We start from the raw sequence: 16,343 nt of genomic DNA, 5'->3' as shown, positions 1-16,343 counted from the left end.
AAGACCCCCAGCCACTGGACAAATACTGCTGGTAAGCCAGAGAAGTGTTCTGGCTACAACTCTAGCAGCAGATCCTCTGTTCCTTATTATTTTCTCCAACCACTGCTCTAAAACAGCATCCACAGCCCTGTCAGAAAAGGGGAGCAGACACCATCTTGTCCCATACTCGAAAGCACACCACCCCTCCGGTCCGCGTTGTCCCACTGATGCCACCTTACTCATCTTGTTCCCATGAAGCTTAAAGAAGGAAGCTTAGGTGCTGAACCTCTCCACAGACAGCTGAACATTCAAACAGTTCAGAATCTCTCACTGTTTTTAACCAAATGACTCTCCCTTTTAGTATAATATGAGGAACATAATGAGGTGGGCACGGTCTGTTTTTTTGGGTTTTGTTTTTGGTTTTTGGGTTTTTTTTGGCCATGTGTTTTGTAAAGCACAGAAAACAGAACTCAGCACCTTCCTCTACAGCACATACAGGTGAATTGCATTGCCTTTAGCAAGCAATGTCATCACCCTAAGATATCAAGGTGGGTGGGGAGAAAAATCCTTCCTTCTGGTTCAAAAGTAAAGATTATTCACCTGTATTATCACATAAAACTGGTTAATTAATGAAGTCAGAATTAGACTCACATAAAAAGGAACCTCAATTTAGTCAGAATGAAGTGCTAAATTTCTTCAAAGAAAGGAATGCTTCACAACAGTTTCCAAAAATTCTGGCAAAGACAAGATTGTCCTCATCAACCACAAGAAGATTATTTCTACTATGCTATGATTTTACATTTAGTTACACTCCAGCTGACACAGACAATTTTTAATTATTTAATGGCAACTTAAGCAATTACAGGCTGCTACCATTTTATCTAATTCAAAGAGAACATTTAGCTTTTAAGAGATTACACAGTAATTAAAGCATTGCACTCTCTTTATTGAGATTAGAAAAAATTATGACTGTTTTGCGCATGTGAGCTAGATTGTACTGGCATCATTATGACCAATTAATTAGCTATCTTCAACAAAATTACACAATGTATGAAGTTTTCTTAACAGTGCCTTGAGGATTTTTGTTCATGACTGGTTTAACACAGAGCTACTAATCATCAGTAAGCTGAATTCTACTGTATACAATTAGGTTTCTGAATACTGGTATTACCCAGAAAAGTTAATAATTTCTCACTACTATTTGTATCGCCATTAGGGAGCCTATCACTACAGAGAGCAACACAGATCCACTTAAAACTACTGCAGCAGTTTTCTCTTTGTTGGCTCTGCACAGCATCAGGGGCAGCAAAACCGCTGACCACATCTCACCAAGAGGTTTGAGACAGATGGCAGAAATATACAATGGCCAAAACAATGTCAATGCCATCACCTCTACTACCCATTTTACTCTGTTGTGGGGAACAGCACTTCAATTCAGTTACAATTCCTTACCCTTAAAAACATTTTCATTCCTTGCAGAAGAGATCTGTGGGTTGAAAGGTCTTCTAAGCTATTGCAAGGGTGCCTATGGTATCCATCAACAGCTCGAGTCAGCATTTAAACCCATGATGTACCTCAAAATTTCCCTCAGTCACCTCAACCAAATTATGTTCCTTTCATTCCCCTGCATACAGAGCTTGTTTTCGGTTTGTAATAAATCCCACCCACCCAAGTAGCACATTTGGACATAAGAACTGCTCCCTCTAATGACCTCACCAAATCTGAGTTGCTTCATTCAGAGTTGGGTAATGCAGTGGGAGGAAATCAGGGAACATCCATCATCTTGTAAGAGGCTAACTGGATTCTTCCTCCCCGCTATAACCAGGGAGGTCTGACTGCAGAGGTATGCCACCGCCCTTTCATGAGGAAGCCCACAAAGAATGAATACCCAAAAATATATCCTTTGTTCCCAAACACTGGTTTTCTGTACACTTCTCCTCTTCAGTATGCTTTGCTAATTCCCTGGGGCATTTCAGCATATATTTTCATGCCCTGTTTTCCATGCTTCTCTTACAGTGAGAAGAGTTGGAAGCTCAACTTTCTTTTTAGTGGAAATTAAGATTATCAAGCAGAACTTCTATTTCAGGCAGTAAGGCTGTAAGGAGATGAAAAAACAAAAGAAACATGTGAGGGCTAGCAGAGTTGTGACTATTATACAACACCTCTTCAGACCAGGCACTAAGATGCTCAGCCTGGTGCTTGCTAAAGTCAAAGGGAGTCTTTCTAGCAATGGCAGTTTAAAAAAGAAACAAACAGAAAAAAAAAAGGAAAAAAAAAAGAAAAAGGCAATGTGCAACCCAAATTGCACCTCTATCATAATTTGGCACTAACTGATACAGTGCTGGCCATCTGTGGAAGGTTAAAATTCACCCCAGGTGAAGAAGCAGCATGTGGACATGATGGTTACTGTAAGCCTGGAAAAGGAAGGAGAACAGTGTTTGGTTTAGAACAGCACAGGGCCACTGTTTATCTGGCAAGGCCCTGTTCTTTGCATTTGCAGCAGTGGCTAGACCAGAAAATAAAGTGGTAAGTAGCAAGAACATAAACCACACCAGATTCTCAGAGAACAGCATCTCACATTGAGGTACATGTAACTGACCCCCCTGCCATGAGCACATTGAGGTACATGTAACTGGGATCAGGCAATGAGGTAAAAAATAACAGAACAAACTTTTCTTAAAGACTCTCACTCCTTTAATAATGACAATTAAAAACCAAAAACCAAAAAAACACCCAACCAAACACCAAAACCAAAAAAATCAATAGTCACATCCCTTAATGTCCACTAACTGCTGATTTCATTACTCATTCAAACAGCTTTGGGCCTCTGATTATCATGAGTGCACAGCTCTCCAGCCTTGACCTCAGTGCCTGCGGCATGCCCAACCTATTAAATCATGCTACTAGAGCATAATTCATTGCACAGTACGTAAGTCTTGAGAAGGTACTGCAAAATATGAAAATCAGCTAGAATAAGCACCAGAAAATGCAACAATAATGCAAGATAAAATAGGGGCTCTGTTTTTCAGTAGCGTGCATACCCTGTCTGAGAAACAGGAAGTGGAGTGCTACAACCAAAACAGACAACGCGGGACAGATGAGTGCATATCTTGCAATTAATTACTTCCTTTTGAATACAGATTTGTTACGTTTTATCATGCGTATTTACTGACTCTGAAGACATCAATCTGAAACAGAAATCATTTTTGGAAACAACACCTAGCTGGCAATGCTGCTTGTTATGCAACCTAAGAGCCAATTATCTTTTTAAAGATGCATGACAGAAAGATGAAATAGAATTGCATTTTTACCCTGCAGGTGGGCTTTCACCATCTCAGAACTCCTGAAGAAGTTGTCCCTGCTCTGTATTCTCCCAGTCTGATTTTACAGAGACATGGGCTTGTGTAAACCAGGAATGACTGCAATGAAATAACAGTTTCACTGATGTAAAACAGCCGAAGGAAGACAAACACGCCACCTTCGGCAAAAAACCAAAACCACCACCAAACCAAAAACCAAAACCAACCAATCAAAAAAACACCACACAACCAAAAAAGGTTTTAATTGAAAGGAAAACTGAACATGAGTTCCTTCCTCCTATACCTAAATAGGAAACTATGGATTTAACCAACCAGCAAACTAAGTTGTTATGAAGAAAGCACACAATTTGCACTAGAAATAACTGAGTGTTCAGCAAAGAGGCGAGTAACAGAAAAAACTTGAAGTGAATTATTGAAAACTATGTAATAAAGGATTCAGGAAAACAATCATTGATTTATGTTCTTGTCTTGCAAATGTCTAAACAGTTCTTAGGAACATGAAACAGGGTTAGAAATGAAGTCACAGGAGCAGAAAGTGGACTTTTGAAATGTTCAGCAAAAGGACCATTTGCAGGTATAGGCCTGTAGAGAGAGCACGGGCCCATGGGTAACATAATGCCTTCTGCAGAAAGGTGTGAGGGGCCGCGTCTGAATTAAGTGTTAGTGGCACAATTTGCAAGAAGGGAGACCAGAGGCAAAGCTAGTAGAGCTACAACTGAGGTCTCAACACATGTTTACTTTTCACATTCTGGTAAGCAAGCTGCTTAGGGAGGCCATGAATTAAACCAAAACCAGTCCTGGTTTGAAGCTGAGGGAGACTAGAACATAGTTAATACAGAAATGCTAGCATGGTGTTTGAGGCAGAGTACTAGTTGTACAGGCACAGCAGAATTTTCGTGCCCCAGAGAGAGGAAACCAGAGTTCAGCTACATTCCACCACTTCTAAATCTGAATCACTGCTGTATTCCAGTCTGAATACATACTTAGATCAATTTATTGTAGCAAACTGAGCTACCAGGCTCTCATGCCTTGCATACCTATCACTCCCACTGATTGAAATGGGAGTGCTGCAGCGTATTCAAAGAGCACATCCCCCAACCATTATCACAGAATCATAGAATGGTTTGGGTTGAAAAGGACCTTAAACATCATCTAGTTCCAACCCCCCTGCCACGAGCAGGGACACTTTCCACTAGACTAGGTTGCTCAAGCCTCATCCAACCTGGCTTTGAACACTTCCTATGTTCATAAAAACAAAACCCATGAGAAAGAGACTCTGAAAGTCTGAAGGATGCATATGAAATTACTTGAGGGGAAAAAAAAATAAATAAAATCAGTGGGTATCTACAAACATGCAGTCATTATTATTCTGCCCCTATCCCATGTAATTAGCAATCTTAAATGCAGGCCTTCTATGCACACAATGTGAAAGCAATTTATCAGTCTTTTCTGTTAATGTTGGATCTTTGCCTTGGTAAGAAAGAGGGGGTAAAACAAGGGACATAATTTTTCATACACTATAGCAAAATAGATCTCATTTATCCCATGAATTACTTCTTGATTTAGGAGTTGCCTTTAAGAGAAGGAAGGTCCTTCTAACAACCAGGACATAGTTGTGTTTTTTGGATCCTTATGCAACTTCCTAAATAAGAGTTTTAAAACTACTCTATTAAGTTTTGCTTAAGTTTTCTTCCTGTTGGTCTTTAAGTACAAAATAAAGGCAATCATGAGTGACAGCACAAAACAAGTTTGTGTCTGAAGAAACAGAGCATTTTTATCCTTAAAAACAGACAAACCAACCAACCCCAAGCCCCCAAAGCAGGACCACTACGCAAGCAAACTGTAAAGGTTTACTAGCAGTATAAACAGACAACCACTAGTGGCCAGCAAGTGCTGTCTAGATGAAAACCCAACCTTTTCTTGATACAGTTTGTGGAGCCAGTTAGAACACTCCTGCTCATCTTCTGGGACTTCCTCTAGTGGAATCCGCCTGCCAATGGTAAACAAGAGAAATTGAAGAATATTAAAGACTTCAGCTTACATTATACAGACAGATGATCCACCCAAAAGGAGGCTCACTGCATTTTCCACCTTTTTTTAATTTGTGGTAACAGCTCCCAGATCAGTACAGTTTGCTTCTAGAGCTACCTCTAGTTCTTAGATGTATCTGAAGTTCAGAAATTTAGATTTCTGAAATAGTAATGCATCATGTTTGAGCTCACTAGAGCTGCTTTCTAGATAAAGGTTTGCAATTTTCTGTTTCTAAACAAATGTTTTGAATTAATTTCACACCTCACCTACAGTGTTCAAGGCTGTATTTAATCAGCTAGAGTTTAGAGAGAAAAAGCAAACCATTCTCCTTATATCTAGGGTAAAGCACTCTAGTATTTCTCAGGTAACATTTCCAATTCCCATAATTTTTGTTATGTGCAGCTTGGTTGGATAATTTCTAGCAAAATGGCTCCTATCACTGAAAAACCCTCTCTTGACAAAACAACATTTTCATCACATTACATGAATTTTGGTTCAATAATCCTCTGACAGAAAAATAAAAAAACCCCTCCTTGTCATCTTCATTTAGATATCAATATTTAATAATTTCATATTTATCAATATAGCATATATTTTAATTAATATCCATCAAATTAACTTCGTTCAGCACAGGAGAGAACACTTTTCACAGTCAGGACACTCCTGTTTGTAGTTAATAAATTAAGAGATGCAACACTACTGTTTTGTTCCTTTATTTAAGAAAGTCATTAAGATGATAACATTAGAATTCAAGAAAATTTAAGCAAAGACAAACAAAGCCATCCAAATTTTACACAATACTACTGAGGGCAACATATAACACTTCAATAAGCAAATAGGGAGGATTTTGAAGAACATCTGTGATGGTCCTCAACTAATTGCCAAAATAAATTTTGCCATGAGGCTTCCCTGCCTGTAAGAGCATTTCAGAAAGCTCAAAAGGACAGAAGGGAAAATAGCCAACCCAAGTCATGAAAACCAATTTCCACGCTCTGCCAGACTGACTTCGAGCGGGCTGGAAGGGTGTAAAGGAAGACACAGCATGACGCACATTGTTAGAGGAATAGTCCACACAGGTAGGGCCCGCTGCTCCTCCATGGACACTAGCCAGCCAGGCCATGTACATCAAACACAAGGCCACTAGGCTGAGCTACCCATGAGAGCCAAGTGGGAACACAAACACACGTTGCATCCATGAAGAATCAAGAGGAAGTTTCTTTTTTACCCTTGGGCAAAACCAGTATTGACAAAAATATTTTCAAAAGCATGCAGAAAAGGGGAGGTAAGAAGAAAAGGTTGTCCTACTCTACTTCATGTTGGTGGTACCCAAGATAAAAACAAGTGGACCAGCCAATTCTAACTATAACAGAGTTATCATGAACTCCTGATCACTTGTGGGATCACTTCTAAGCCTCTATGCTCCAACCCTAAACCACCACATACCCCGAGTGCCTGCAGCATGGGTAGGACCTGGCCTGGGAATAGGGGTCTTGGAATTGTCCCATTCTTATTAAGATTATGGGAAGCCAATGGGGTGTTCATCACTTAAAGAAACATTAATGATACAGAATCCAGGTAACTGTTTTTTCATTAAACAACTCCCTTCTCAGTACAGAGGGAGCAGCAGTCAAACACATCAACAACTACACCAAACAGATGGGAACAAACGGAAAAAAAACTGTAGAGCTTTATAGGGTCCTCACATTTACTGAAAGAACTTTGCAAGAAACCGTTCCCATCCCATATGAGTTTCTATCTGCAATTCTAAAGCCAGGTTGGTAGAGATTTTCTATCCATTACCTACTTAAAAATATTTCCTTACTTGTGCAATTGTGACTACAAGTACACAATTCTGTGTGCCAAAAAGGAATTAAAATATGGATTACTTGCCTTACATATAAATCTGCGTGGTATTTCTTTCCATTTAGAACTCCCAGCAATGTTGGATTCTCATTATTTCTAAAATTCAGGGTAGAATCATAAACTGCAGAAACTATAAGGAGAGAAACAGGTTATGTGATTACTGTAGTAATAGAATGGAAATAAGTCATTCTCTCAGACAAGGAGCAATATTTAAATGTGAAGTCATCAGCAATAGCGCCATAATTTGAGCTGTCACCAAGGTAAATATGACAATGGAATACTCAACATGCAGGTTTTAAGAAGCCAGATAACCAGTGACCCTTTCAGGAACTGCACCAGTAGAATGGAAGGGTTTGCTCTCCACTCTTGTCTCCTTCCCCATCAGGTACAGAATGTTGGATGTAGGGAACACAGTTACGGTTTCTGACAGTTAATATACCTAGGACATCCTAGGAGTCAAATGGCCGAAAAACTATTAGCTTTCTCAACTCACTGTAAATGACACAACTCCCTCCCCAAATCTGAGTAAATAACCAGGCAGATATACACTTTATAAACAATGAATATATACCATTTGACTAAGAATGGGTAAAGTGTGTGTTGCGACACATGCTACAGCAGGAGGTTTTAATGCAACTATGAATCGCTGGGGTTCAAAACAATCTCCCTGTCATGTCCATTATTTGATAACGGAGGCACTTGCTGCAGGGCAAAGGCAGAGACAGAATAACAGACCATGTCCTGTGTGAGCTGGGCTGCTGCGATGAAGACAAGCAGCTGTGAGAAATGTAACATCCAAGTTCCACAGAACAAAACTGCAACCAAACCTTCAGCCTCAAGAAAACATTGTTTCTGCCATTTAGGACTGTATGGTAACGGTAAAAGCATTTGTAAAGGTTGTTTGTAGTTAAACTAAGACAGCATTAACAAGCAGCTTCTACAGAAAAAGTGTTCACTGTTTTAAACCACATAAAGTGTTTCAAAATAATTTATTTGAACACATCCTTAGAGACATTTTCCTGATGTCACAAAATTACCAGAGTGCAAGTAATTTTCCTGCCACTGAAACCAACTGTGCATCGTGGTACGAATTCTAAGATCAGTGCCAGCAACAAAACTTTTTTTTTTTGGTCACAAAAGTGACTAACATGCACTTCATGTGTAGCTAGCTGTATTTTAGGTTTTCTGCTCTAGAGTTTTGCATCACATGAACACTGTGATGAGCCTTTATTGTGAGAGTTCTCACCCCACCTAAGAAAGCCTTTTATTACACAGAACAGATTTGCTTTTATTTCTGAAGCCTCTCTAGCTACGAGAGATGAATACGGCTTGGTGACAACATTCAGCCCCAGAAACTCACCACATTTGTTATTGCAAAACAGAATTCATAGTGCAGAACAGAACAGCCTGCCTACAGCACTGCAAGAAAATTCTGAAAACAGAGGCCAAAACCCTGTCACTGCATAGAGACTTTATCCCTCATTAACAACAATTCCTTTGCTACTACAGTTGGGTTTTTAGCCCAAACTCAGATCTACAACACACAAGTCAAAATTTACCTCAAGTACTCTACTCTCCCTGTACAATATATGTAGGAAATTACTTTTTTGAATAAATTATCTACCTCCATTTTTAAGCTTCTTAGTGTAGAAGGATTTTACTAATCTACTCTAATTTACTAATCCAATGTAATTGAAGGAAGACAAGAGCTCAATTTGGCTTATACAGGGTAAGCTTCTTAGTTTATTCTTTAATAGCATGAGATTATTCTAACGACAACAAGGACTCAATAAAGGACAGTATGATGTACGCAGCACTTGTTCTTTCATCTTTTAGAAGACGTCTACATTTGAGTTTTGATTCCAACTGGATGCTTGTTCAGACACATTGGAAGATGCTTCTCCTGTTCTGAAAAAATTTCCACAGAGTTGATCAGGAACATCCTTATGTACTGCTGGCCATACAGAAAGTTTTCCTTCACTCCAGAGAAAAATATCCCATTCCAGTTTGAAACTGGTCTGTAGTTTGATATTCAGTCCAGTCCTTTTTAATGTCACACTGAAATCTTTTGGTGCAAAGCAGTGCAAAATCCAAGACAACGATAGCATATGCAGGAGTAAACAGACCTCTATTATACCCAGATATAAAATAACTGAAGACTTGAGTTTTTCCATTTTGAAAGTGAAGGAAAAGAACAACCGTAGAAGCATCAAAGAAACACACTGAACAGAATTAAAATTTCATGGAAAATTTCCACAGCCAAAGCAGCACTTGCATGCTGCGTGACATGCTGAATTTGTTTTTCAATAAATGTGTATTTCATAATTACATAATTAGAACCGGACATCTCATGACTTTTTCATCCAAAAGCTGAGGAGTCCAGAAATTTCATATTCTAAACTAAGTAAAAAAATAATTCTTCAGTATCTTGAAAACATTGCAACTGTCTCACTCCCAGACTAATTCAGGCAGCACTTGAGAAGTTTTGCTTCAATTGTGAAATAAAATATTTTCTCAAAGAAGTTATAAAACATCTTTTTCATGAAAGAAACAAACACAAATCAAGCCTTTTGTGTTTGGAAGCCTTTTGAAAGGCTCAGATCAGATCATAAATGAAAACAATTTTTTTCCAGCTGACTTGCTACTTTCTGACAAAAAAAGGCTATTTTTTTTGTCTTGTTTTCTAATCTCTGCCTGGTTTTCTTTTTATATCTTTAACTTTTGGTTCTTTGTACAGCATTCTGACAAAGAACTATGTACTTAAGAATTTAATTTCTTAATTTTGACCTCAGAAATCTTCTGATTACATATCCAGAGAGGATTTTTCTTACTTCTGCCATCTTTTTGAATTTCATGCATTATTTTGCGGACATGGTGGATTATGCCAGAATGATCATCCAACAAATCAACCTACAGGCAATGAGAATGCCTGCATACAGCTTTATACTAGTACACAACGATCTGAAGTGAAGACTGGGAAAGGGAAAGGAAGAGATGGTGGAATTCATTGTACTGCTGGTATGACAGCCACATTGACACAATCCTTTGATTTAGCATTTCATTGCTCTGGTCATCTTGGTGAAAAAAGCACTCATCCTGTCAAACGTGGTGTCCTGCTCAGGAGGATGTCCAGGAGCCTCACTAAAAATTGAAAAAATCTGGGACTAAAGTGCTGCTCATAGGAAAAAAAAGTCACTGGAAAACCTGCAAACACTGTCATCTGGAACTCCCTGAGAACATCACCCTAGAAATTTATTCTCATGCATTCCCTCTAGGACAGTAGTTCCCAGCATGGACAACTTTGAGTTATCTACAATCCATCATGAGGCATATTTTTAAATACAAGTCTTAAAAATAAAAAAAAAATAAAAAGAACTGCCTGATATACAGTTAAATATATCTTTTGCGATATTTGTGACATTTATTTTTGCTGTAAGTAATGGATGAGTGTTTTAGAAACAGATCTGTATTTTCATTTGCTTCTATGAACAGTACAAGTAGCAAACTCTACAACCTAACAGCAATTTATTAAAATATCAGTGCAGGGTAACAGAAATAAATGATCAAATCCCATCAGTATTCATGCAAGAAAGGAATAATTTCTAGATAGAATTTATATTTCTCAATTATGGACTGTCAAAATGGACTTCTATCACATTCTCTATTCAAAAAACATTTATGGACTTCCTTGGTACCTTGCTATACATATTAATGTTACAAGGAGCTCTAAAAATAAGACATTGTTTACAAAGGCCTTTCAAATGCTCTTCACGTGTACTTCTTGTCTCTACAGTAGAGAAACATATAGTAAGCCAGACAGTAACTCTTATTACCTCCCTCTCCTTGCAAAAAGCGACAAGGCAAGTAAAGCAACATACCCAGAAGAATATGCAACACTGATCTGGGGTCACCAGCTGTCTCCCTCAGCAGTTTGTTGGCTGGGTTTTTAAGCTATGCAGTTTCAACAAAAACTATCTATGAGAAGTTATGACTCTCTGTGCTTCTCCTTGAACCCTCACAGGGAAATACTACTTTTTTATTAGCCTTACCCTGTTTGATCTAGCAAGTCGCAGCTTCTGCATTAAGGTAGCAACATACACTTCCCTAAGTACTTAAGTGATCTAGCAATCTCAGTCTTCTTTTTCTGAAAGTATTTCAGAATAATATTTAGAATCCTAAGAAGTGTTACTGTAGTGTATCACACGAATGCCCAGAAGTTTTTATAAACATTACTCGGGTTCACTAAAATTGTTTCGCTTTGAAACATTTTCCCACAAATCAGCTACTTGTCCAGAATCATACCATGTTTTGCTTGCTTTACACAGAGTAGTGAAAAGAACAAAATCACTACCAAAATAACCTGTCCCTGACTCCCAGCTCAGGGCACTGGAGGTCACAGAGTTTTGACTCAGCCCTTCTTCAATGCTTCAAGTCTACCTGCCCCTGCCCTCAGGAAAACAGTTGCCCTTATTCAAAAGGGAAGGTTAAACTGTGCCCTTAAGGGAGCTGCAGGATGCTGCACATAACTTACCTCTTCTGCACATATCAGGAAAGATCCAAGCTATGCTATCCATTTTGGGGGTGGGAAGTTGTGGATGCCTGGCAAGCTACAACAGTGATATCATCTACCTGACTTGCAAGAGGATACGTAGAAGAAACATGACAGACAGCAAGACAGCTGACTGCAAAGCTTTTTTTACAGCAGCTATCCCAGATATGCCACATGAAAATATGTCTCCAAAGACAAAAGAAGTTTTGACATTAACTTCAGTCAAGCTAGAACATTTTCTTCTAAACCACTAACCACTTTGTCTTTCTGACACATCGGCCTTCTAACAACACACAAATCTACCAAATCCCTAAGATACTGTGGCACTATGGCTACTTAGCACTGTCTTTACTTTGCCCACAAAGTACACAGCAGAAGACTTTGATGGGTTATGTTAGTCAAAGAAAATCACTTCAAAGGCATGTCTGCCATGTTCTTACTGATGGCACTTAAAAGTTGGCAAATGCAAGCAACCAGAAATAACTGGGGGGTGGGGAGTTCAGAATAACGTTAACAAAGAAACACTTACTCATGTTCTGTAATGTAGAAATAATTTATTTATAAATTTTGCCTACATGTATCTTCAGTTGTGGTCTACTCCCCTTCCCCAGCTCCACAAAGAAACTCTAAAATACATCTATACAAAATTTAAAGTAGATTTTTTTTTAATTTAAAAACAGTGTTATTTGAGGCAGATATTTACAGGAAGATATTTAAGACACGCTGCCTCAGATTCTCTAGTGATGTATTTGCTTCATTTGGAATAGGATTGCTTAGTAAATACTAAGAAATATTATCCTTTGGCAATAGTTTCGAAACATGTAACGTGATATCCCTTGATACAGACTCACAGTAACAGAAACAAAAAAATAAAAAATTAAAAAATAACCAAGTTGCCCTAGGACTTTGTTAGTAAAACCTAATCTTTAATTTTTGCAAGGTAGTGGAAGAAAGGTTAGAAAGGATCCCAGGGTTTTTCTGCTAGGACACATGCTTCAGGGAAAAGAAGAACATGGTAAAGTGACAGCAGTTAGACAAAATAACCATTTAGCATTGTTCCTTGTGACTTTCCTTACCTACATTTCTCAAACACTGCACGGTGACAGCAAATCCTTTTGTTCGTGGCAGGAGGTGATACTTGAGCTTGGGCAGGCCTTTGGCTTCAGCTACCTGCATGCTAATCTGGTGCTTCTGTTCTGTGAACCTTGTCCCCTCGCAATGAATCAGGAACTAAAACCAAGAGAGAACTACAGTTAAAAAGCAGCTCAGGTCTTCTACATCTATCTCATCAGAGGCCCCTCTAATTCCCACCAACACAGCCCAAATGAACCCTGCTAGCAGAGACAGGTGTGGCCACATGCACATTTAGGTAATCTAATTGCCCTGGAGTAAAACAAGAACAAAAAACACATAAAAAAGCCAAGAACAAATCCTCTCAATTGCCCCCACCCAACCAACTTGCCATCCTCTGGTTTGAGCTCCAGCCTTGAGACTTTAACCTCTGCTCTGCTACTTGCTATCAGAATGACTTGATTTATCTGAATGAGTCACTCCATCTCTAATGAGATCTTAGAAAACACTCAAATATACCTCCTGTTGCAAATCTCTCACTGATGGTGAGGTGTTCAAGTGTCATCGTATCTAAAACTTGCCAAGTGCCTAAACCAAACATATTTCTAGGAAATGCTTCAGTGCCCAGCTTGCTTCCTCTCACTCCAGCCCACTTGCTTTCACTATGGCATGAGGACCACTGACAACTGCAGACAGTAACTTTGATGCTAGTGACTGAGCTCATAACAGATGTAAGACAGTGGATGGACAACTGAAAGCCCTTATGAACTTTATAGTGTAAGTGCTCAGACATGAACAATTACAATTTTGCCACTGGCAGACAGGAAGAAGCAGACAGATCTTTGGAGATGTACCACTTGCTCATCTGCTTTCTGCCAAGCCTGAATGCAAACTAACACATCAGAGAGCATTGCCAAATTGCACAAGCCAGGTCCTCATAACCCACAGCAAAGACTTAGCCAACAAAGACAGAAGGACTGAAGAAAACTAGCCAAGCAGCCAGCTTCAGTTCCAGCTCATCTAAGAGCACTTTTACTCATATATCACATGCAAATGTTAAACAGCTAGATGAAACATACAGAAACTGATGAGTAAATCCTTCTAGCCTACTTAGCATGCTCTGTCTTTCTACCTGCCAAGGTGCTACTACTGTGCCTTTTGACATCATGTCACCACACAAGGGCAAATTATAACTCCACACTGCAATAACCCCAGGTATATATCAGCAACTGTATCTCTCTTACTACAGGTATAGCTCCTTCTTAGCAACCCCTCTACAGCAAGATATGAAGGATGGTGGCAGTTTGTGCTCACCAATTAGTCCTGAACTGCCTAGGTGTACAGAAAGGCATTCAACACCTTCCAAAAATCACAGAGCACAGGCAAATCTCTGTGAGGGAGATTTGAACTAGAAACCAAGAAATGTCCCTTTGCTAGACAGCCTCCTGCCTGGAAGTCATTTAATCATTATCCAAGCATAGAGCTTAGTTTTGATGGCTTAGTGCTCATTTAAATCAACAACAATTTTTAAAAGTTTTGTTTCAGAGAATGAGAGACACTGCATATACGTCTTCACTAGGAAACTGCTTCTTAAGCAAGTTTCTGCAGGCCCTTGTGAGGCTGCTCAAGGTACCATTTCCTTAACTGAATTCCTCTCTTGCCATCACCAGCTCAAGAGAACTAAGTTTTTTCTGATTACTGAGAAAACAAAAAATACAAAGGCTTTTCACTCCCAGACTAGCAAATACTAGCTCAATACTAAAAAATAATGGTGATGCAACAAGTAACACTTTCCTGTTACTGCAACGGGACACCAATCCTCTCCTTGTAACACAGCTGATGGCCCCAGGAACCACTTCTCTGACTAGGTACTTATCTGTGGCTTCCACTTCTACTGGGGCATGTCTGACCTAGCAGACATGCATTCTGGATAGGAATGGCAGAACCACAGGGAAATAGGAGGAGAAAATACTAGTAGGAACTGTGTAATCTAAGATGAGAGGAGAGCTTAGGTAAAGAATACGTGTTTCAATACATTGTCACATGCATCTGTTACACCACCATGAATCCCTGCATCTACCTCTCTCCAGCTGCTGTATTTAAAGGACCACAAAGTCTACTGAATGGATCACAGTGGAGGGATTTTTGCAACAACATCTGTAGGGCTCCACAATACAGAGGAAGAAAACACACAAGACAGACTACTACAGATGAAATTCAAGAGAGAATTCAATTCTTGGAGAACACTCTCCTGATACAGCCAAGAAGCTCATGAATCAAAGCTCCCAGGAGCAACCTGGCGACTGCCACATATTGTCTATGGCCTTCATCCCTCTCAAGCACCTCACACTCCATTTGTTAGTCATTACTCACCCAAAAGTTTTCAGGGTAGTCCCGGAGATTCAGCAACTTCTGCATGACTGTTTTCCGATCCTCCTCCCACTTACGCTTGCAGAAGACTATCTCTAGGAAATACCACATCCAGCCAATGATAGGCATGTAGGAGAGCTCCTTCTTCGCAAGCACTTTGGAACTCTGCAAGACGGGAGCAAGGCAAGTAAAACACATTTACACCACTTAGAGTTCTCTGTGGGTATGACACATGCACAGTTAGACACTTAATATACTGATTCATATTGACCAGTCCCAGTTTTAACACCAGTGCAAAAGTAAAACAAAGAAAAAGATGTTCTCATCATATGACAGAAGTCAAATCTTATCTCAGATATCTGCATGAAAGAAGACTTCCAGAATTAAATATATGTATGCATGTGTGCTTGTGAACCCTGAAACCCAAAACACAAGCCAAATTCCTTCACGTACTGAGGAATCCATGTAAATGACCCAAACCATAAAAATTTACATTCTTAATTCAAGCAGAACCTGGGCAGTGGCAACTCAAGTTCCTTTAAGATACCTTGCAGCTATACTTCTCCCCAAAGCTGGGACATCTCACCATGACAAAAGAAAAAAAACCTATTCTGAATGAGAAGCAGAGTCACAGAGCCATTGCTGCGTGACAATATACTGATGCATACACATTGTTTACCAATGGAAGAAACCTTAAACACCACTAGAAACAACAACTCAACAATTTTCAAATCTCAAATCTTACTCCAAAACTTAATTCTGTGGTCACCTCAGACTGACATCCCTTTAGGCAGGAGAAATTATTCCACTTGCTCCTTTCCTTTCCTCCAAGCCAGTCTGCCTTGGTGAGCTGTCTTAAGTTTCACTTTGTTATTTAATGAATAAAATGGCATGTGTGTGTGTGTGTATGAAACAGTGACATTTTCTTAGAGGATAGAGGGAACAATTACAGTCCAGTTTCTATCTGTGATACCATTATAAGCTATCCCATCAAAGTGTCTTGAGGATGGGTTCCAGGACATTGCATGTGACTAGTAGGAATTATTTACTGGTAGAAAATACCATCAACAGAAATTATTTACTTTTTTTTTTTTTTTTTTTGTCATTTTTTTTTTTTTTTTTTGGTCACTGTTGTTCATTTGGTTAGTAGGGGAAGAGAC

The 16,343-nt window shown here is 39.2% G+C and overlaps 1 protein-coding gene across 1 annotated transcript in view; it reads right to left on the bottom strand.

Moving 5' to 3' along the window:
* Positions 1-15,381, bottom strand: part of LOC104525389 (1-acyl-sn-glycerol-3-phosphate acyltransferase delta) — a 24,348-nt gene extending 8,967 nt beyond the window's left edge. Inside the window, exons 1-4 of the mRNA XM_010168535.2 lie at positions 15,187-15,381; positions 12,819-12,972; positions 7,221-7,323; positions 5,214-5,289 (exon numbers count right to left, since the gene is read on the bottom strand). Of these exons, the coding sequence (XP_010166837.1) occupies positions 5,214-5,289; positions 7,221-7,323; positions 12,819-12,972; positions 15,187-15,381 (528 nt within the window). The remainder of the gene's footprint in view (positions 1-5,213; positions 5,290-7,220; positions 7,324-12,818; positions 12,973-15,186) is intronic.
* Positions 15,382-16,343: the final 962 nt, after the last annotated feature.

The sequence above is a fragment of the Antrostomus carolinensis genome, unplaced genomic scaffold, assembly GCF_000700745.2.
Source record: "Antrostomus carolinensis isolate BGI_N321 unplaced genomic scaffold, ASM70074v2 scaffold14885, whole genome shotgun sequence".
NCBI classification, from domain to species: Eukaryota; Metazoa; Chordata; class Aves; order Caprimulgiformes; family Caprimulgidae; genus Antrostomus; species Antrostomus carolinensis.
The sequence above is the reverse complement of the archived record's forward strand: the minus strand, read 5'-3'. Positions and strand labels throughout refer to the sequence as shown.